Below are 18,163 nucleotides of genomic sequence, written 5' to 3'. Positions count from 1 at the left end.
ACACACATACCACTACGATGCTGGTTGTTTCCGACATTATTCTAAACTGCAAAGTCTCAAGTCCTGCTCCTGTGTTTTCCAGTTTCCTCGGTATCTCTGACACTCAGCAAGGCAGCCGCTTTGGCCATTTAATGCTTCAATACCCAACCATCTCATTTTTGCTCAGAACTTAAGAAATGAGCATGTCCGTTTTTCTTTTCAGTCATTAGTTTGGCACTGAGTGCTGTGTTAAGTGACTGACTTCTGATTTTTATTTGTAATGCTTCTGGAACTGTTTTGGCATAACAGAAGCTGAAATCCTTACTATATTGTTGCGGGATGGGGAGATTTACACATGTTAAAGATTAGTTTTTTGCTGAATGTAAGTTGTTCGTACTTCATACAGAATTCATAAATATAGGAAGAAAAAAAGTCACCTGTAACACTGTTACTTGGGTCATAACAATCACTTAATATTTTAGGGCATTTCTCCCGAGTTAACCAGATAAGAAATCCTACATCCTGTTTTCTCACCATTTCAAATTGTATCTTGAACCCTTATAATAGGCACATTCCATAATATGTACTCTAAGTAACCCTTTTCATATTGTTGAAAATAGATGTAGCTTCCTAGGTTTTGACGAAATTGGTGATAAACCTCTTTCCATACACTAAGTATTTACTCACATTTCAGGTTATTCCCTTAGGAAAGCTTGCTAGAAAGGACACTACAGAGGATATATTAGTGTTGAAAATAGCTTATGTTTATGTGTTAGGCTCGGTCCTAAACACTCCATGTATAAATTTAATGTTAGTTCAGTCTTACAGATGAGGAAAATGAGGCACAGAGATTAGGTAACTCTCTAAGGTTACACAGTAAGTGGAAAAGCTGGGATGCTTAACCCCAGGCTGAGGATTGAGCTGGTGGCTCCTAACCTTTATGCTGTATACTCTAGTCACTTAAATAGGATCTGAGCAGATCCTTGGACTTGGAAGGAATAGACCATTTAACTGAATCTCTCTATGTTACAGAAAGGCCCAGAAAAATTAAGTGACCAAGTCAGATAGCTGATAGCAGATCTAGAATTTACATGTCAACTCCTCATACTGTAGTCCAGAACATGCTATTCTAAGCATGGTCCATGAACCACAGCATGGGCCCCACCTGGGAGCTTGTTAGGAATGCAGAATCTCAGGCCTTACCCCAGTCTTCCTGAAGCCAAGTCTGCATGTTAAGATCCCCTGGGGATTCACCTGCTCCAAGTTTGAGAAGCTCTGGCAATACACTGTAAACTTGATGAATTCTTGGTATTTCAATGGAAAAACTGCATGTAAACTGCTAGTATTTCCACAGCAAGAAAAAAAGTTCTCAATTAAAGCTTATACTAGGTTGAACCATATGAAATTGTTTCAGATAGACGGATATTGGTACCTTAGTGTGGTTCAACTTCAGTGGGTAGAAAAGTAACAAAACTTACAGGTATTGGCAGTTTGTGTAGAGATCAAACTTAAGAGGTTCTTTATTCCCAAAGAATAGGTTACTCGGGAAGGAAAAAAAAGTAACAGACAATTACAGTGCAAAGTGAGAAGTACTACTGAAGAGCATTCTGAGACCTCTGGAGAAAGTTAAGGGATATTCTGGAAAATACACACCAGGGAAGAAAACAATTATTTGCCTCTATTAAAGGCAAAAAAAAAAAAAAAAAAAAAAAAAAAAAAAAAAAAAAGGCATGCAAGCCTTAGTCAAAGGTTTAAATGGGCACCACTGTAAGCTTCTCAGCCTAATTAAAACCAGTTGGTTAAGAATATAAAGGTGCTCCACAAAGTTTGAGAGATACCAATTACCATTTGAAAAACTAAGGACTATGTTATCCTTCATAGCGATAGCAGGTAAGGAGAGTTTACGCGTCTTACCACTTAGGGTGCATGATTGTCATGGGCCCTGCTTTTGTTTTTATTTTTTGAAGTTAACCGGTATTTTTAGGTGGGGTGAAATGAACTGATTTCCATTGTACTATGAGAAGAATGCTAGGAGTAATACTTCACGATGCAATGCATTTACCAGAATCTGAATAACCTATAAATAAGTGGCATGTGTTAAATATAAAAGCCTTTAAGTATTTAAGTCATTTTTTATTTATAGCAATCTTACTGTTACAGAAATGAGACTGGGCCATTATATTGGTTTTGCATCTTTACACTGGTTTAGAAATACTTAATGGGGGAGTTGGGGAGTTGGTTGAATTGGTAATTCCATTTTAGCATTTAACTTTTTTTCCCTCATAAAGAGGCCTTTTCTAGAAAGAACCAACCTACTAGTTGCTGGGCCCATGGTAAGCTATTCATCCTGTAGATGTTCTATAGAGAAGTTTCATTAAAGGACAAAAACAAATGCTTTTTCACATACACATGCACCCACAAAGGCCAAGATGATGGCAAGTCATTTGGCAGGTCATGTTTTCTAGAGAAACCATTTTCACAACTGGAAGGTAATTCTCCAACTTTGGGACCTTCTTACCATTTCTCAGTTGGTCCTCATCTCCTTCTTCCACAACTCCTTAGCTCAAGTCAGACTTTGACAGATACAAATCCTCACAGAGACCAATTTCCTCACAATTTCTAGCTAGACATTCAGATTTTACTAAAACTTGAATACTGCCATGCGAAGCATGCTGAACTCCACTTAAATGCTGTAAATTTGAGGACACTTTGAACCACATGGCACTCTATTTGATCAATTCTGTCTGTTCAAATTTTCATTGTTAGATTAACAAAAAAAAATTTTTTTTTTAAACGTTTATTCACTTTTGAGAGAGAGAGAGAGAGAGAGAGAGAGAGAGAGCGAGCGCGCGCGCGAGAGCGAGCGCATAAGAAGGAAAGGGGCAGAGAGAGAGGGAGACGCAAAGTCTGAAGCAGGCTCCAGGCTCTGAGCTGTCAGCACAGAGCCCGATGCAGGGCTCGAAGTCACGAACTGCAAGATCATGACCTGAGCCCAAGTCAGACGCTCAACAGACTGAGCCACCCAGGCGCCCAATTGTTAGACTTATTTTAAAGGAAGCCAACCTGTATTCTCCAGGGCCATTTGGTTTTTTGTGGTGCTTAGAATTTATATGGAGATCTGAACAGGGTAACCGTATAGGAACTGCAAACTTACATTCTTACTGCAGTTAGACAAAGAGGAGCTAAAAGGAAATACATGGACCATAAAATCGGAGATAAATTGGAAGGCCTTTGGTTCACAAAAATTCAAAGACTCAAGAGGTTAAACTCAACATGAATTGAGGACTTAGAAGTCCTGTGTAATTTTAAAGGAGTTCACAGGTTTTCCTTAGAGAATAAAATGACAAAGTCAAGGATTACTTCTCTAAATTTGGTAAAATGGCAATGGCTAACAAAAGTTGACCAGCTGGTGCCCATTCTGGCAACTATACAGGAAATAGCAGCTTGGCCTCAGATCTCCCTAAAATTCAATGCTGTTAAAAACAAATTTTAAGAGGCTGAGAAGCAAAATATCTGTGACCGAAATTGGGTAACCATTTGAGTGATAACCTGAAATGCATGGAACAGGGAGACAATGACAGGGGAGTGGGGAATATCACGCAAAGGTACATAGAAGTGGCAGCTCTCCAGATCCCCACATTCCCCCCCCACCCGCCCCCCGCAGCCCTGAGGGGGCAAATGGTTTCTATTTCTCACTACTGTCTTTATCATTATGAAATCTGGTCTGGCAGAACTGCCTGCAAATGTCAGCAGTTGAATTCCTAAATTTATTAGTTTCCTTCCTTGCCTGCCTTCCCCAATCCTTTCCTACCCCCTTCCATTCACCTAAACTTCTACTGAACATGCCAAATACTATTTAGAGACTGGTAGAATACAAAGGAAATCTAGCACCTTATTTTCAACTTGCTTGTACAACAATTTTCTTCCTTGAAAAGGAAAGATAGGACACCCACCAGAAGCTACTAATACCCAGCAGTCTGTTGGTGATTGCACTCAAGGACAGATCAAGTACTATGGGATCACTGAGGGGGAGCAATCACAGCTGATTGGTGGGATCAAGGAACCCCTGTCTGAGGAGTAGTGTTTGAACTGGCTCATGAAAGGCAGGCAGGCTCCAGAGGGAGGGAAAAGGAGGGATTACCCAGAATTGTGGGTCACAGAGGAAGAGGTGGAAGGGACTGTGAAAGGTTTTACAGTATAAAGAAAAAGGAAAGAGTTATTTGAAAGGGAGGGGCAGGGGGGAAAAAAAAAAAAAGTAACTACTACCATCAATAGCTCAGTTGCAGCCATGCCCACTTGGTGCTTGTTTTCCACAGGGGTTCTCAAACATTACGCTTACAATATGTTAAAGCCCATATTGCTAGATCCACCCCAGAAGTTTTTTGTTTTTTTTTTAATGTGGGGCAGATTCTGAAGCAGACTCCAGGCTCTGCACGGTCAGCACAGAGCCTGAAGCTGGGCTTGAACCCACGAGCTGGGAGATCATGACCTGAGCCAAAGTCAGAAGCTTAACTGACTGAGCCACCCAGATGCCCCCACCCCAGGAGTTTCCTCACAGGGAGTTGGGGGAGGGGATTAGTGGGTGACATGAAAATCTGCATTTCTAAGTTCCCAGGTGATGCTGATGCTGCTTGTCTGAGGACCAATGTCGAAGGATATATGGCAAACAGGCTATTTGCCATTTCTATTTGCTATTTCCTCTGCCTGGAAATTTCTATCCTCAGATATTCACATGGCTCCTAGGCTTTTATTCTTTTCTCTTGACATTCTTTATCCCTGATCTACGCTTTATCTTCATAATCTTTATCTTAGCACTATGGTTTAATTTTTTGTCATCTAATTAGAATGTAAATCCAGGAGGGATTTATTCACTAGTGCCTAAAGCAGTGCTGTCATTCCCAGCACCTAGATTTCTGTGTTCTTAGGTTTTAAAATAGTACTGGGCACATGGTTGGCACTCAGTGTTGACTAGTATCAAACAAAACCCCTAGAATAAATTTAGTCCAAGAGGTAAAACACCTGTCCTCTAAAAACTACCACTGAATAAAGACACATATTCCATGCTCATGAATTAGAAAAACGTTGTTAAGAAGTGTCCATACTACCCAAAGCAATCTATGGATTCAGTGCAATCCCTATCAACATACTTTGTTTAAAAGAGCTAGAATACTAAAGTTTATATGGAACCACAGAACACCCAAATAGCCAAAGCAATCTTGGGCAGGGAGGGGGGAAAGGGACACAAAACTGGAGAGATCACAAGATCAGATTTCAAGATATACTACAAAACTATAGTAATCAAAACTGTACGGTACTAGGGCAAAAATGGACAAGAGCAACAGTAGAGAACGCAGAAATAAACCCACACTTACATGGCCTACAGACAAAGGAGGAAAGAATATACAACGGGAAAAAGATGGTCTCTTCAGCAAATGGTGCTGGGAAATCTGGTCAGCTATTTAACAAAGAATGAAATGGACCACTTCCACTCACACACCCTCAAAAAATAGATTGAGGGCCTAAATAGGAGACCTGAAAACCATAAAAATCTTAGAAGAAAACCTAGGCAGTAATTTCTTTGACGTCAGCCTTAGCAGTATTTTTCTAGATCAGTCTCCTTAGACAAGGGAAACAAGAGCAAAAACTATTAGGACTCCACCAAAATGAAATGCTTAGTGCAGCAAAGGAAACCATCAACAGGAGAAGGCAACCTACTGAATGGGGGAAGAAACTTGCATGTGATCTCTTCCCATTATGTATTTTAGATAGTAACCCATTGAGAATACAACTCCACAGAATCCCAGGATAATCTGGGTCATCTTTGGAGATAAAGAAAAAGGAAATAGAGGGTTATTTGAAGGGGGAGGAGCAGAAAGAAAAAAAAAAGTACTAACCATCAATAGCTCAGTTGCAACCGTGCCCACTTGGTGCTGGGATTATCCCAGAATAATCCGATTAAAAATAGGCAGAGAACCTAGATATACAGTTCTCCAAAGATGACCTATAGGTAGCCAACAGACAAATAAGAAGATGCTCAACATGACTAATCAGGGAAATGCAGATCAAAATCACATTGAGAGCTCACCCCACACTTATCAGGATGGCTAAAAATCAAAAAGATGTAACAAGTGTCGGTGCGAGTGTGGAGAAAAGGGAACCCTCATGTGCTATTGGTGGGAATGTACACTGGAATAGCTATGCACCATAGTTTTCAGAAACTATGGAGGGTTCTCAGAAAATAGAAATACCGTATGACCCAGTAATTCTTCTAGAGATCTACTCAAAGAAAAGGAATATACTAAGGAGATAGATGTACCCCTGTACTTATTACAACATTCAGAATAGACCAGATATGGAAACAACCCCATTGTGCATGAAGATGTGATCTGTACACACACAGGAATATTTGTCAAAAAAAAAAAAAAAAAAAAAAAAGGAAATCCTGCCATTCACAACAACATGGATGGCCCTAAGGTTATTATGCTAAGTGAAAGAAGTTAGAGGAAAAAAGCTGATTTCACTTATGCATTGGAATCTAAAAAACAGAACAGAAACAGATTCAGATACAGAGGACACACTGATGATGGCCAGAAGGGAGGGGTGGGGGATGGGCACTATGAGTGAAAGGGCAAGGCTTCTGGAGGCTTCTGGTATGGAATAAAGAAGTCACTGGGATGACACGCACAGCATAGGGAAATAGTTCATGATATTGTAACAACATTGTACAGCGACAGATGGTAGCTACACTTGCTCTGAAGAGCAGAGCTTAAGGTGTCAACTTGCCAAATCACGATGTTGTACACCTGAAGTTAATGGCACTGTCAACTATACTTTGAAAAAACAGTGTTGACTGAATAACAGAAATGGTCTTGGAAAGAGGTGGGACAGGGACCTATGTGGTTTGAGTTAGAGAGGATGGAAGCTGAGAGAACTCAGGCTCTACACCCACATCACCTCCATCTCCTCAGTAATGCTATGCATCTCTGCTCTTATTAGCAAAAGGTTTGGGGTCCAGGATGGGAGGAAGGGAGGTGAAGTAGAGTAAGGGCTTGAATTAACTGGGGAGGTTTTACAAGAACGGTTATGAAGGCAAAGTAAGTTCTGAGGGGATGAAAACCCTCATTTTAGGCAAAGGAAGCCAGGCAGGCTGTATTTCTCTCTGAAACGCAGAAGTAGTTTTTCTATCCAATGGTCTATTAAGATGATTTTCTACTTGTCATTTGCAGTCATTCCCCTTTTACTGACAGAGACCTGAAAATTCACACAGGGGAGTCCAGTTCCCCGTGTCCTGCTTTTCTGTCCTGTAAGTCAAGGGCATAGAATAAATTTTTTCAGCAAGTTTCTTACTCTAAACATCTTGCTACACAGGCTTGTCCCAAATGCCTCTAAACTTCCATATGTTTAGTAATTTTGATGCCAAGTAAATTGCAATCACATCATCTACACGTACCTTCCATGGAAAAAGGACTGATATGGTTAGGGTCTTATTACAGCCTATCATACTACAAACTGTGTCTTCATTACATTCACAAAAATCTCAAGTGGGAACTTAGACATTTAGAGGATTCATGAATTAGATAAGAAAACCTAGAAGGTAGATAGGGGATGTGAAAACATGGCAAATGAGGTCACAAGTACAAGTGGTCACAGGTGAAGTGCAAAAATAAGCATCTGCTGAGGAAACCTCTATGGTACCACACATTCTATCATTTAGCAGTTGGCAATAGAAGGCTGAAGTGCCTTCTATAAAAATAGAAAAGCCACCTGGGTGGCTCAGTTGCTTAAGCATCTGACTCACAGTTTCACTCAAGTCATGATATCGCAGTTTTGAGAGTTTGAGCCCCATGTTGGGCTCTGTGCTTATAGCACAGAGCCTGCTTAGGATTCTCTCCTCCCTCTCTGTCCTTCCCCCCACTCACGCCATCTGGGTCTTTAGAAAGATAAACTTGAAACAAACAGAAAAACAAAATACAATGTGTATGTTAAAGGTCCAGAAAGAGCAGGAAGAGGGTGGTCCATCTGATACAGTCACATTTTCATGATCCATTCACATCATTGGACTAAAATCTCAGCCCTCAAGAAACAGACCCTGCTGCTCACTCTACTTTGAGTACTTCTAACCCTCCTTGGGGATAAGGAATAAGGCATCATTGGTATCGCTGGTACTTGCTAAGCCTAGTGGGAGGAGGAAGGATGGAAGGACTGAAACGATGGAAGAGGACCTCCAATTCTTAGGTAACTGACAGGAAGAGGGAGAAAGGAGCCCCATTTTTTGGCTAAGATGACATGGAGATATTCTCACAGATCTTTCAGTCCCAAGAAGATGAATCAATTTTATAACTGGTTACCTACATGAGAGCCTTTCCAACTAGTATTAGACACTTTACTTAATACCCTAGTTTATATCCCAATTTACAAAGTACTTCATTTTGTAATATGTTAACAGAGGACACTGGGTAAAGGGTGTATGGGAATGCTCTGCACTATAAAATTTAAATTTAAAAAACAAAACAATCTTTTATCAGGTCATTTAGGTCTTCATAGGACCAGGACTTAAAAAAAAAAAAAAAAAAAAAAAAAGAAGAGGAAAGAAGCCAGCTAACCCAGTGTAGAGGAGACCCAACTCCATTTCTTATGTACAGTGTTTCTCTTCTCATTCCTACCACCTGACATGAAACATGGACATACTCCCCTACCTTTAGTAAAAGCAGGAACAAAACCCGTTCCACTAGTTGTCAAGTCTCTACTCCCACTTCCCACTTCATGGATAGGCTTCTTGAAATTACAGTCTACACTCCCTGATTTTCTCACATACCATTTGTTCCTCAACTTATGCTCTGGATTTCCCTCACCATTCATTCCACCAAGAGCACCTCTAAGGAGAACACGATTTGAGGTCTTTAATGGCCAAGCCAATGGATACTGCTTTGTTGTATTTAATGTGACTGGCCTCACCTTTCTAGAATATTTCCCTGGGTTTCTTTATTGGCCTTTCTATTTCGTTTCTCTGACTGGCTGTCCCACCCCTCAACCCTACTACCTGGTTCCACCTTGGTTTTGGCACTTTGTTCTTCATGTAATGAGTGCTTCCTAGATGTTCCGTTATACACTTGTGGTTAAGAAATTATATTTATACATAAGTTACTGGCATATATTCCACAGCCTAGAGAGCTCTTGAGCTTCAGAGCCATCTATTCAGTTGGGCACTTTATAGTTACCTCAAACTACAGAGCTGAAGTACTTACCTTCTCTGCAAAGAGCTCAGTTCTGTTACCCAATCCTAAGGATCATTTTACACTATTTCTGCTTATCTCCTTTAGTTACCCAATTGTGAAAACTATGTAATTACTTAATTGGTTCCCTCCTTTCCTTTTGATTACTGTCAGAAGCCAGGCTCTGCCACGTATTGCTGTGGTTACTAGGATATCCATTCTTTTGGCTCCAAATCTTTAGCTTTCAAGTCTTCCCTTCTCAATGATGGCAGAGGGAGCTTTCTTCAGGAGGAAGAAAAAAAGTCCTCTAAATTTCCTTTGTAAAACTCTTGATTAGCACCCTGTCATCTTTGGGAGAAACCAGAACTCCATATTATGGGACATAAAGGGTTTCATGACCTTGAAGGCTTACCTCACCTCTCCTCCCTCCCAGAGAAATGGCATTTTGGCCATAATTACTCTGATTTTCTAGACTTGGACTGAATGCTCACCTGTAGTTCTTTGCACAGGAAATATATTCTCAATGCCTCAAAAGCCTTAACCTAATTTCTATTTGTTCTTTATGACCGAGAGGAGAGCCAGGTCCTTGGACTCCCAATCATTCAAAAGAAAAATGTAAAATATCTTGCATATTTAATAATTGACTTTGATTCCAGATTATCTTAACTCCTCTCACAGCCAAAGAGCCTTTTTTGACTTTCTCCACTCTTTGTCCTAGATTAAGTGACCCTCTCCTGTACTTGGTCAGCACAGTTTTGTCTGTGGGCACAGTGATGCCAGAGTTGAATTGTTTACTTGCCCAAGTTACTCATTACGCCATGCACATGAACTGCTCCTTTATCTGTAGTCCCAGATGAGCAGAGGGCCAGATACACTACAAGTATTTATGGAAATGAAATGAAATCCTCCCTCATTAAGCACTTCTCGGCCTTGCCAAATCCCTTTACTTCATCCCCAATAACCCTAGGGAATAGGGAAGACTAAGATTTCTGGATTCACCAAACTGTTTAACAGTTAGGAATGCTACAAGTCCCGCCCAGCTCTGCAAATCTTATTTTGAAGCTGGGCTTCTTCACATATTCAGTAAGGGGACTGAGCTCTTATTTTGTGGTCTCTTTCAGTTCTGACACTGACTTCAAAACCATTTACAGAATAAAAATGCACATTTTGAATCCACGTGAAGTACAGAATTATAGAAGCCCATCTGGATACACTACTTTAGAAGAACCAAGTAGAAGGGAAAATGGGTAGGTAGTTATTAAGTATCAGGGTGACCATGGAGAGATGCTGATTTCCTAGTGTGTTCTCCCCAACACCCCCCTTCTCCACCTCCAGCCATTATTTCATAGTCTTCTATGCAGCCAAAGGCCTCTAATCAACTGTGGCCAGTAGGGAGGGACATTAAAGGACTGTTGTCTTAAAGGAGAGTGACTGACCCTTTCTATGGGCCTGCTGGCTGGACTCCAAGAGCTAGAAGATTCACTGAATCACACTTGGGAGTGTTGAGCATGGCAGAGAGACAGGACAGAGAGCCTAGTTCTCTGGTACCACTAACTATACCTGCATGGATTTCTAAAGAAGAAATTTCTTGTTTAAACCATCGAGATTTGGGGTTATAGAAAAAGAAGCCTACAACTCAACAGTATCCTCAATAACAGATAATATTTTACTATTTTCAAAGTACATGGAGAAAAAAAAAAACAAACAGTAATTTTGCCTAAGACAGCCACTTAGAAGTTTGCTTGAACTTTTAGTAAAATCATTTATGAAATTTACTACCCAGAACTACCTGAAAACTTCATAGTTTACATTCTACTTTATCCTAAGAAGCTGATGCCCAGAGGCAAATTGGTCAGGGATGTTTGGCAATGCAAATTCTAATCCTATAAACCAGTCATCTGAGTGCTCATAATGAACATAACAAGTCACGATACATTCTCTGATCAGCGGTTCCATTTACACAGGCAAAAAATTTAATGCTTTATGTAGCTTTTACAATATAGACTGAAGTTCTGAAATAGTAACCTCCTTCCTTGCTTTTCAGGGAGTGGAAGTGATTATGCTTAATGGTATTACCCAGAATGTATCTGGGTGCCATACAATAAAGGCTCCATTATCAGATTGGGCTCCAAGGAGAAAGTGGTCCAGAAGCACATAAAACACTTCTCTTTCTACTAGCTCAGTGACAGAGGGAATGCAGATCCCAGACAGGCAGTACTCCATGGGGAGCTCAGGTCAGAGGAATAGAGACCTGCAGCATTGCAAGCAAAGCAAGAGGCCTCAACACACAGAGGAGACTGCAGGGAATAAAGCTTTGGGTATAAACAGCTGATAACCAGCACCTACAAGTTGCACTTTGATCTAATGCAGAAGGAAAACTAAAGTTATTCTCCCGTTTATAAGGGCCAAGAACTCAAAGGAACTTCCAGAGAATACTGAAGAACTATTTTATTGGCCACATGCTGACTTGTGAAGAATAGGTTCAAAACCAGCCTTAAAACCTACTGTACATCCTTAATTCCTAATGCCCCAAATCTGTATCACACACATTTCAATCTATCATTCATGATCTGAGATGGCTCATTCTTGCTTTAGGCCCTCATGATGAATGGAGCCTACCTGTTTTAAGGATGAAGCAATGCTGAAGCTATTTCTCTGACCTGATATAGAGGAGTCTCGAGGCTGAGGAAGAGTGAAATCAAGACAAGAGGACCAGAGAGACTGACACAGAGGCCTTGAAGGCCAGGCAAGGGATTCTAGATTTGATGTGGTTGGCAACAGGGAGCCACAGTAGATCTTGGACTAAAAGAGGAACACAGTCTTATTTTAGGAAGATCATCAGTGTGATAATGGACTACATAAAGGTAGATCAGGAGAAAACTACCTTAATCTAGGTGGAGATAAGGAAATCCTGAACACAACTGGTAGCTGTTGCAAAGGAGAGGCAAGGACAAGTAGGATACTTTTTATAGGAATATAAGGAGCTAAATTTGCTCTCTGAATAGTTGAGGACATGAAGTAAAGCTCATTAAAAAGGCAAATATAGTGAATAAGAAGGCTGAACCCATGATTTACCATCCAAATAAGGACCCTGCTCAGACTGAAATGGGGCATTGCCAATTACCAGGCCAGAACAGCAGATTGCCAGTCTTGGGCAAATCAGGATTTCTGACCATCCTACCAGAAAAGAGCTTTAACTGCCAACAGAGGAGGACTCAGATTCGCACAATCAATTTGATCTCCAACTCTAGCCCCAAGTTTCTGGAAGTTAAGGACATTAAAATGAAGCCACCATCCAGGGTTAAGAATAAAAAGCTGTGCTGTTGAGACATTTAGGGGAATAACCAGAGAGGTAAGGTGGAAAATACAAGGCCTCTGAAATTCAATCTATGCTACTGAGTCACTGGATTTCTCAGTTATCTCTTCAATAAGTCACATCCCAATTGGGAACCTCCTTGCTTATAGCATTTCAAGGACCAAATGGCTTTAAAACAACCACTACCACCCCTTTATTTCCTTCAAGTCTTCCATCTCCAGATCCTATGTCCATGAAGGACTAGTGAAGTTGACAAGTTACTAGGGTGGGGGGTGGCAGTGGGGACAACAGGGTTGGGGCTGGGTATGTGGGTATAGCATGGACCCTAAGCAGAATGCACCAGCTGGCTAGTGGGCTGGAACCAGTCCTGCACACATGTACCTATGGTCATGGGAAAGATACTTAGTCCTTGAAGCTGCTCCCCTAAGAGGGGAAATAACCACACAGAGACAGGGGTCTTCAAGATGGGCAGGGCAGAATGAGGAAGGAGTGTGTGAGGTCTTGGCAGGCAGATCAATACCAGTGGGTTCAAGATCTTGGCAGCAGGACATATGCTCTCTCCTCCCCAGCTGAGCTATAGCAGGGCTGGGGGACCAGAAATAGGCAAGGCCTGGAAGAGATTTCTAGTCCTCCCTTCTCGGTTCAGAGATTACTTCAATACTTATAGTCTGATCATCCCATACAACATTTATACATGGTCTACTAAGGTTGTGTGTGGGGCGATTTTCTTTACTAAGCTGAAGACCATCAGCATGGACTTTGTTGGTCACGGTTCTTGGCACAAGGTATTACTTGAAGGAAGGCACACATCCCTGGCTACTTTCTGTGCTTTGTAGTGACCATCTAAAATTCCTTCATCTTCCATTTCCTATCCCTTATTAGAAAAGCAGGTAGACATCAGTGACTCCTCACCCTAGATAAAACTGAAGGTTTAGTTGTGGTTCTTATCTACATAATCCACACCTTATCCTGAAACCAGCAGTTCCCCAAACAAGGTTAAACCTTCAGTTTTCCTTAAGAGCAGTTCTTTCCCTCTCCCTCCCCTGTATCTAGACAGGGGATAGTGTGAAATAGAGCTTGTCAGGTCACGCCCAGCTGGGTTAGAATCCGATCTCTGCTCGTATAGTGACTTTGGGTTAGTTAGCTCTGAACTTGGGTTTTACCCAGTCTGTACCTCATTTAGCTTATCTGGAAAACAGGGATACCCAGAATTACATGAGGTTGTTCAGAAATTTTTAAAACAGTTGATAAAGTATTGGAAAGTATTAGCTACTTTATTACCCTGTTAACTTAGTGTCAAGAACCATACAATAACCTCCTACTGCATTCAATCCTCACAATTTGAGGAAGGTTCTCCGATCATCTCCATTATCCCAGATAAGGAAACGGAGGGTCAGAGAGGTTAAGGAGCTTGCCCCCAGGTAACAGAGCTACTAACAGTGGCAAAGCAGAAATGGAAACCCAGGCAGTTCAACTTCTGGACTTTTAAACGTTACGCTCATTGACTGGCACGAAGAAGATACTGTAGTTCTTAAAATCATACCCACTTTGGGGCGCCTGGGTGGCACAGTTGGTTAAGCGTCCGACTTCAACCAGGTCACGATCTCGCAGTCTGTGAGTTCGAGCCCCGCGTCAGGCTCTGGGCTGATGGCTCTGGGCTGATGGCTCGGGGCCTGGAGCCTGTTTCTGATTCTGTGTCTCCCTCTCTCTCTGCCCCTCCCCCGTTCATGCTCTGTCTCTCTCATCCCAAAAATAAAAAATAAAAAACGTTGAAAAAAAAAAAAATCATACCCACTTTGATTTTACACCATTTCCAGAATTTGTTTCGTGGTCTTAGAGTATACGCACACATGCGCACAGATTTCAGGTGATGCACAAGATACTTGTTTTTTTGCTTCAGATATAATCACAGAACCAAGAAGTCTGCTTCCAGGAATTCATGGCAAGGAGAAAAAAAAAAAAAAAGCAGTGTTGCTTGTGTAGGAATCCCACTGACTGGTGTTAAAGACAGAGATGTTCGACTATGGATTTGTAATCCCTGAAGTCTTCTGACAGTATCCATCAATACCATTTGAAATTTGTGTACTTGGCTTCATTCTTTTTCTACATATTAAGATTTCTCTTGTAAATATGTAATACAGCTCTCTAAAAAGGTATTAACTTTTGTCAAGTTTTCCTGGTCTAATTCCTCCCCCACCCCCAGATGATTCAATTTGCCACTTACTAAGCATTATACAATTGGCATTACACAACTGTTAATAGTTTATGTAGAAAGAGGACTGAGCTCATTAGCTGCACTCAGGAAGCATGCTGGTCTGCCTGGAGTGTTCTGTTTTATTCAGGTAGAGAGTCCCACAAATGATAATTGCTTATTAGATTCAACCAAGACATACAAAAATGATTTACTAACATTCAAGAAATAGGGGTGCTCCAGGGGTGCCTAGGTAGCACAGTTGGTTAAGCACCTGACTCTCGATCTCAGCTCAGGTCATGATCTCACAATTTGGGAGTTCGAGCCCCTCATAGGGGCTTAACTATTCCACCAGGTCATCCATCAGGTTTTTTAGTGTTTTTAAAAAAAAAAAAAAAAAAAAAAGTATTGCGAGAGGGAGGGAGAATCCAAGCAGGACGCGAGGCTCAATTTCATGACGGTGAGACCCTGACTGGAGCCAAGGTCAAGAGACAGCTTAACAGACTGGCCACCCAGGTGCACCTTCATCAGGTTTTTATTTGCGGAAGAGCTAGACTTGCACAAAGTAGTTCCTGAGTAAATAAAGCAAAATAATCCCAAACCAAAGTGGCATTTCTGTCTTTGGTAAGGAGAGAATGAGAATAAAGCAAAGTTAAAACCCATTTTTGATGGGAGTGTTCGGAGACACTCCTGGTTTTACAGCAACTCTAGGCTTCCACAGTGATGGACAAGGCTACTTTCAGTTTTGAGTGTTTCAGCTTTTTCCTCCAACTTTCAGACATTTGGTAATTTATACATTTGGGACTAACTTACATAGCAGCCAAAGGGAAAACAGCAACTGAGGCTTTCACTGCAGAATAGACAAGGTAGTTCAGCTTCCTCCAGAAAGGTTCCAGTGGTAGCAAACCCTAAAGCCAGGTCTCCACTATTGGAGTCATTTCCTCTAAGCGTCACTTAGGGAAGTGCACACACCTGCTCCGCTGAAGCAGGTCTGGGAACTTGGTCAACACCACATAACTGAGATAATCAAGAACAGGGCCACAGCTGAATGGAGAAGCAATCCTAGGTCACACAGGCCCCAAGATAGATTATCACCTGGTCTGACACCAGCCTGGAGAGTCGGTAAATTCTACAGCCGGGCCTGTACCACCAGTCATTAAACATGGTTCCCTTGCCCAGATCTCCAAGGGCAATGACACTACAGAATGTAAAGCCTGTACCATGTGTCTAGGAGTCTGGAAAGCAGCCTTCAGATGTTCATGGCTTTCTGTGCCTCCCGGGAACACCCTGGTGTAAAAACTGGGGATTGAGTTATCTATAGTCCTTATCTCAGCCAATGCCTCCACCCCCTAAAATGAAGGACAGCTTTTCTGAACTTTCCTCTGCAAGCACTGTATTCAGGAGACACCGTGAAGGCAGTGCTTAGATTCTTTGAGCAAGGGAAACATTTGCTTTCTCAGGGTCATACTTCTGAACTCTTCTTTACACCATTCCTGTTAAAAACAACTTTGCCTTAAGATCCCAGGCACTACCTGGTCCTAGTCCACATCCAGGTGAAAAACTTTCCTCAACTGGTAGTTATTGAAGGATTGGGTCAAAGATCCTGGTTTTCCTCCTCTGTAAAATGCAATTGAACTAGGTGAGCCATCGAAGGTTCATTCCTGCTTTAAAAATGCAGCAATGCCCTAACTTCCAGATTCAAAGAACCACCCCCCTGCAAATAGGAGCAAAGCGCTTGCCGTTTATTCCACAGCAAGCCTTCAGAATAAAGTGCATAGTCACACTGCTTTATACGCAGCCCTGGGCCTCCTTATGAGAGGCAAACATGAAGTACCCTAACCTGTGTGGGGGTGGGGAGGTACCTCATTGTTTTCCCCGTTTAAGTTCCTCCCTTGAGAAAAATACGATAGCTTCACAATTGGCTACTTTTATTCTGCTTATTTTGAGTTGGCTCATTTGCATTGTTCAGATTTGAAGACCTGGTAACTACTCCGTAAGTTAGCAAGTACGCCCGTACACTCTCGCGCACTCTCGCACACCGTTCTCAATCACTATGGAGTTTCAACCACTCCTGTGTACAATTCTGAAGAAGTCTTCATTTTCAGGTCATAGTTCACATGAAACAACAGCATCTTTCCTACGGAGCATCAACCAAGGCAAACACCGCAAATACTGGCCATGGCTCCTCCAAGGACAGAATCTCATTCAACTGCGGGCCACAGGCTGGCACACTATCAGAAGTATGAAAAGCTACAGTTGGGACCGTCACATTCTCTCAGTGAGCTAAACCCAAGAGCCGGGAGCTGCACGCACATTTTACGTTAGGTGACCAGGAAAGTGTACAGATTCACACAGAAACCACAGACGTGGGGAAAAAAGTGAGGCACGTTCAGGAGCAAATCAGCCCCCTCCTCCAACTAAAAGCCATATAGGGAATGAAAGTCGCTCCACTCACCCAGCGTAGCGGTTGCTATAAAGGTGGCTGTGCCCTGGTTGCAGAATCTTCAAAAAGAGCAGGGAGAGAGGCAGAAAAGCAGCTGTCCGGCTCCTAGGCTTCCGGAGGAACGTCATGGTGTTACAAGGAGAGGAGCTGAAAGTTACTTACAGCAGTCACCCGAGGCTGGAGGGAGCTCACAGTGCCGCGTCCCCCCGCCCCCCATGGGCAAATGCTCTCTGGGAGGGGGTGGGGGGAGAGAGCTAAGAGTAAAATGTGACACTTCTTTCCAGCCACAGGGGTGAAAAAAAGTCTAAGCAGCCGAGGAAGGGAAGTTGCTATTAAGACTTAGTCTTGGGACGAGAAGCAGCAGCACGCACTGCCCAGCCCAGCAGCTGAGCCTGATCCTCAATCAGGCTCCCCTAGAAGGGGCTGGGCCTCCCCTGTGCTGACTCATGGCTGGGGTTCCCTGGGTGCTGCATCCTTTGAGTAACTCCTCTCTGGTTTTTTATTTGTCTCTTGCTTGACAGCTTTAGGCCCCTGGCTTTTCTCGGACCTTTCCCTTTCTATTACCTTCCACAGCGCAGGACCCTCCTCTGAATGCAAATGATTTGCCCGAGGATGAGCTAAACACGTAGGCATACGTAGAACATTCCAGGCTTAAGGTTTTGATCTACCATAACAAATTTCTACATGGATTCCACATACTGAAGTGCCTGGTGAATAGCCCTAACGAGTTCGTGCCCAAGGGTAAGCCCAGCCCCTGAACCTGAACAGACAGCCTGGTCCCGGCTCCTACCTGTATGAAGAGGCAGCCGCTTCGCTGGGCTTCAGGAAGCTCTTCCTACCCACTCCCCGTCAGCAGCACCCAGACCCGCCGCGATTTCAGAGGTTCTTATAGGGAACAGGAGGCTTCCACGTGCTTTACTACCTTCTCTCACATTTGGAATCATTTAGGAAGCCAGACCATTTAAATCAGAACTCCTGGGGGGTGGGATCAGTAATTTAAAAGCCTCCTCAGGTGATTGCAG

General features: G+C 42.4%; 1 protein-coding gene across 3 annotated transcripts in view; it reads right to left on the bottom strand.

Moving 5' to 3' along the window:
- The window catches only part of CPA6 (carboxypeptidase A6), a 349,273-nt gene extending 331,321 nt beyond the window's left edge, over positions 1-17,952 (bottom strand). The window contains exon 1 of one of the 3 annotated variants that reach the window (XM_049633669.1): positions 17,154-17,952. In XM_049633669.1, coding sequence (XP_049489626.1) covers positions 17,154-17,269 — 116 coding nt within the window. In that variant the 5' untranslated portion in view covers positions 17,270-17,952. The remainder of the gene's footprint in view (positions 1-17,153) is intronic. The other 2 variants (XM_049633668.1, XM_049633670.1) reach the window with 2 other exon arrangements.
- Between the last annotated feature and the right edge of the window lie 211 nt (positions 17,953-18,163).

Source organism: Panthera uncia, chromosome F2 (genome assembly GCF_023721935.1).
Source record: "Panthera uncia isolate 11264 chromosome F2, Puncia_PCG_1.0, whole genome shotgun sequence".
Classification (NCBI taxonomy): domain Eukaryota; kingdom Metazoa; phylum Chordata; class Mammalia; order Carnivora; family Felidae; genus Panthera; species Panthera uncia.
Note: the sequence above shows the minus strand (reverse complement) of the source record. Positions and strands in the feature narration are given on the sequence as shown.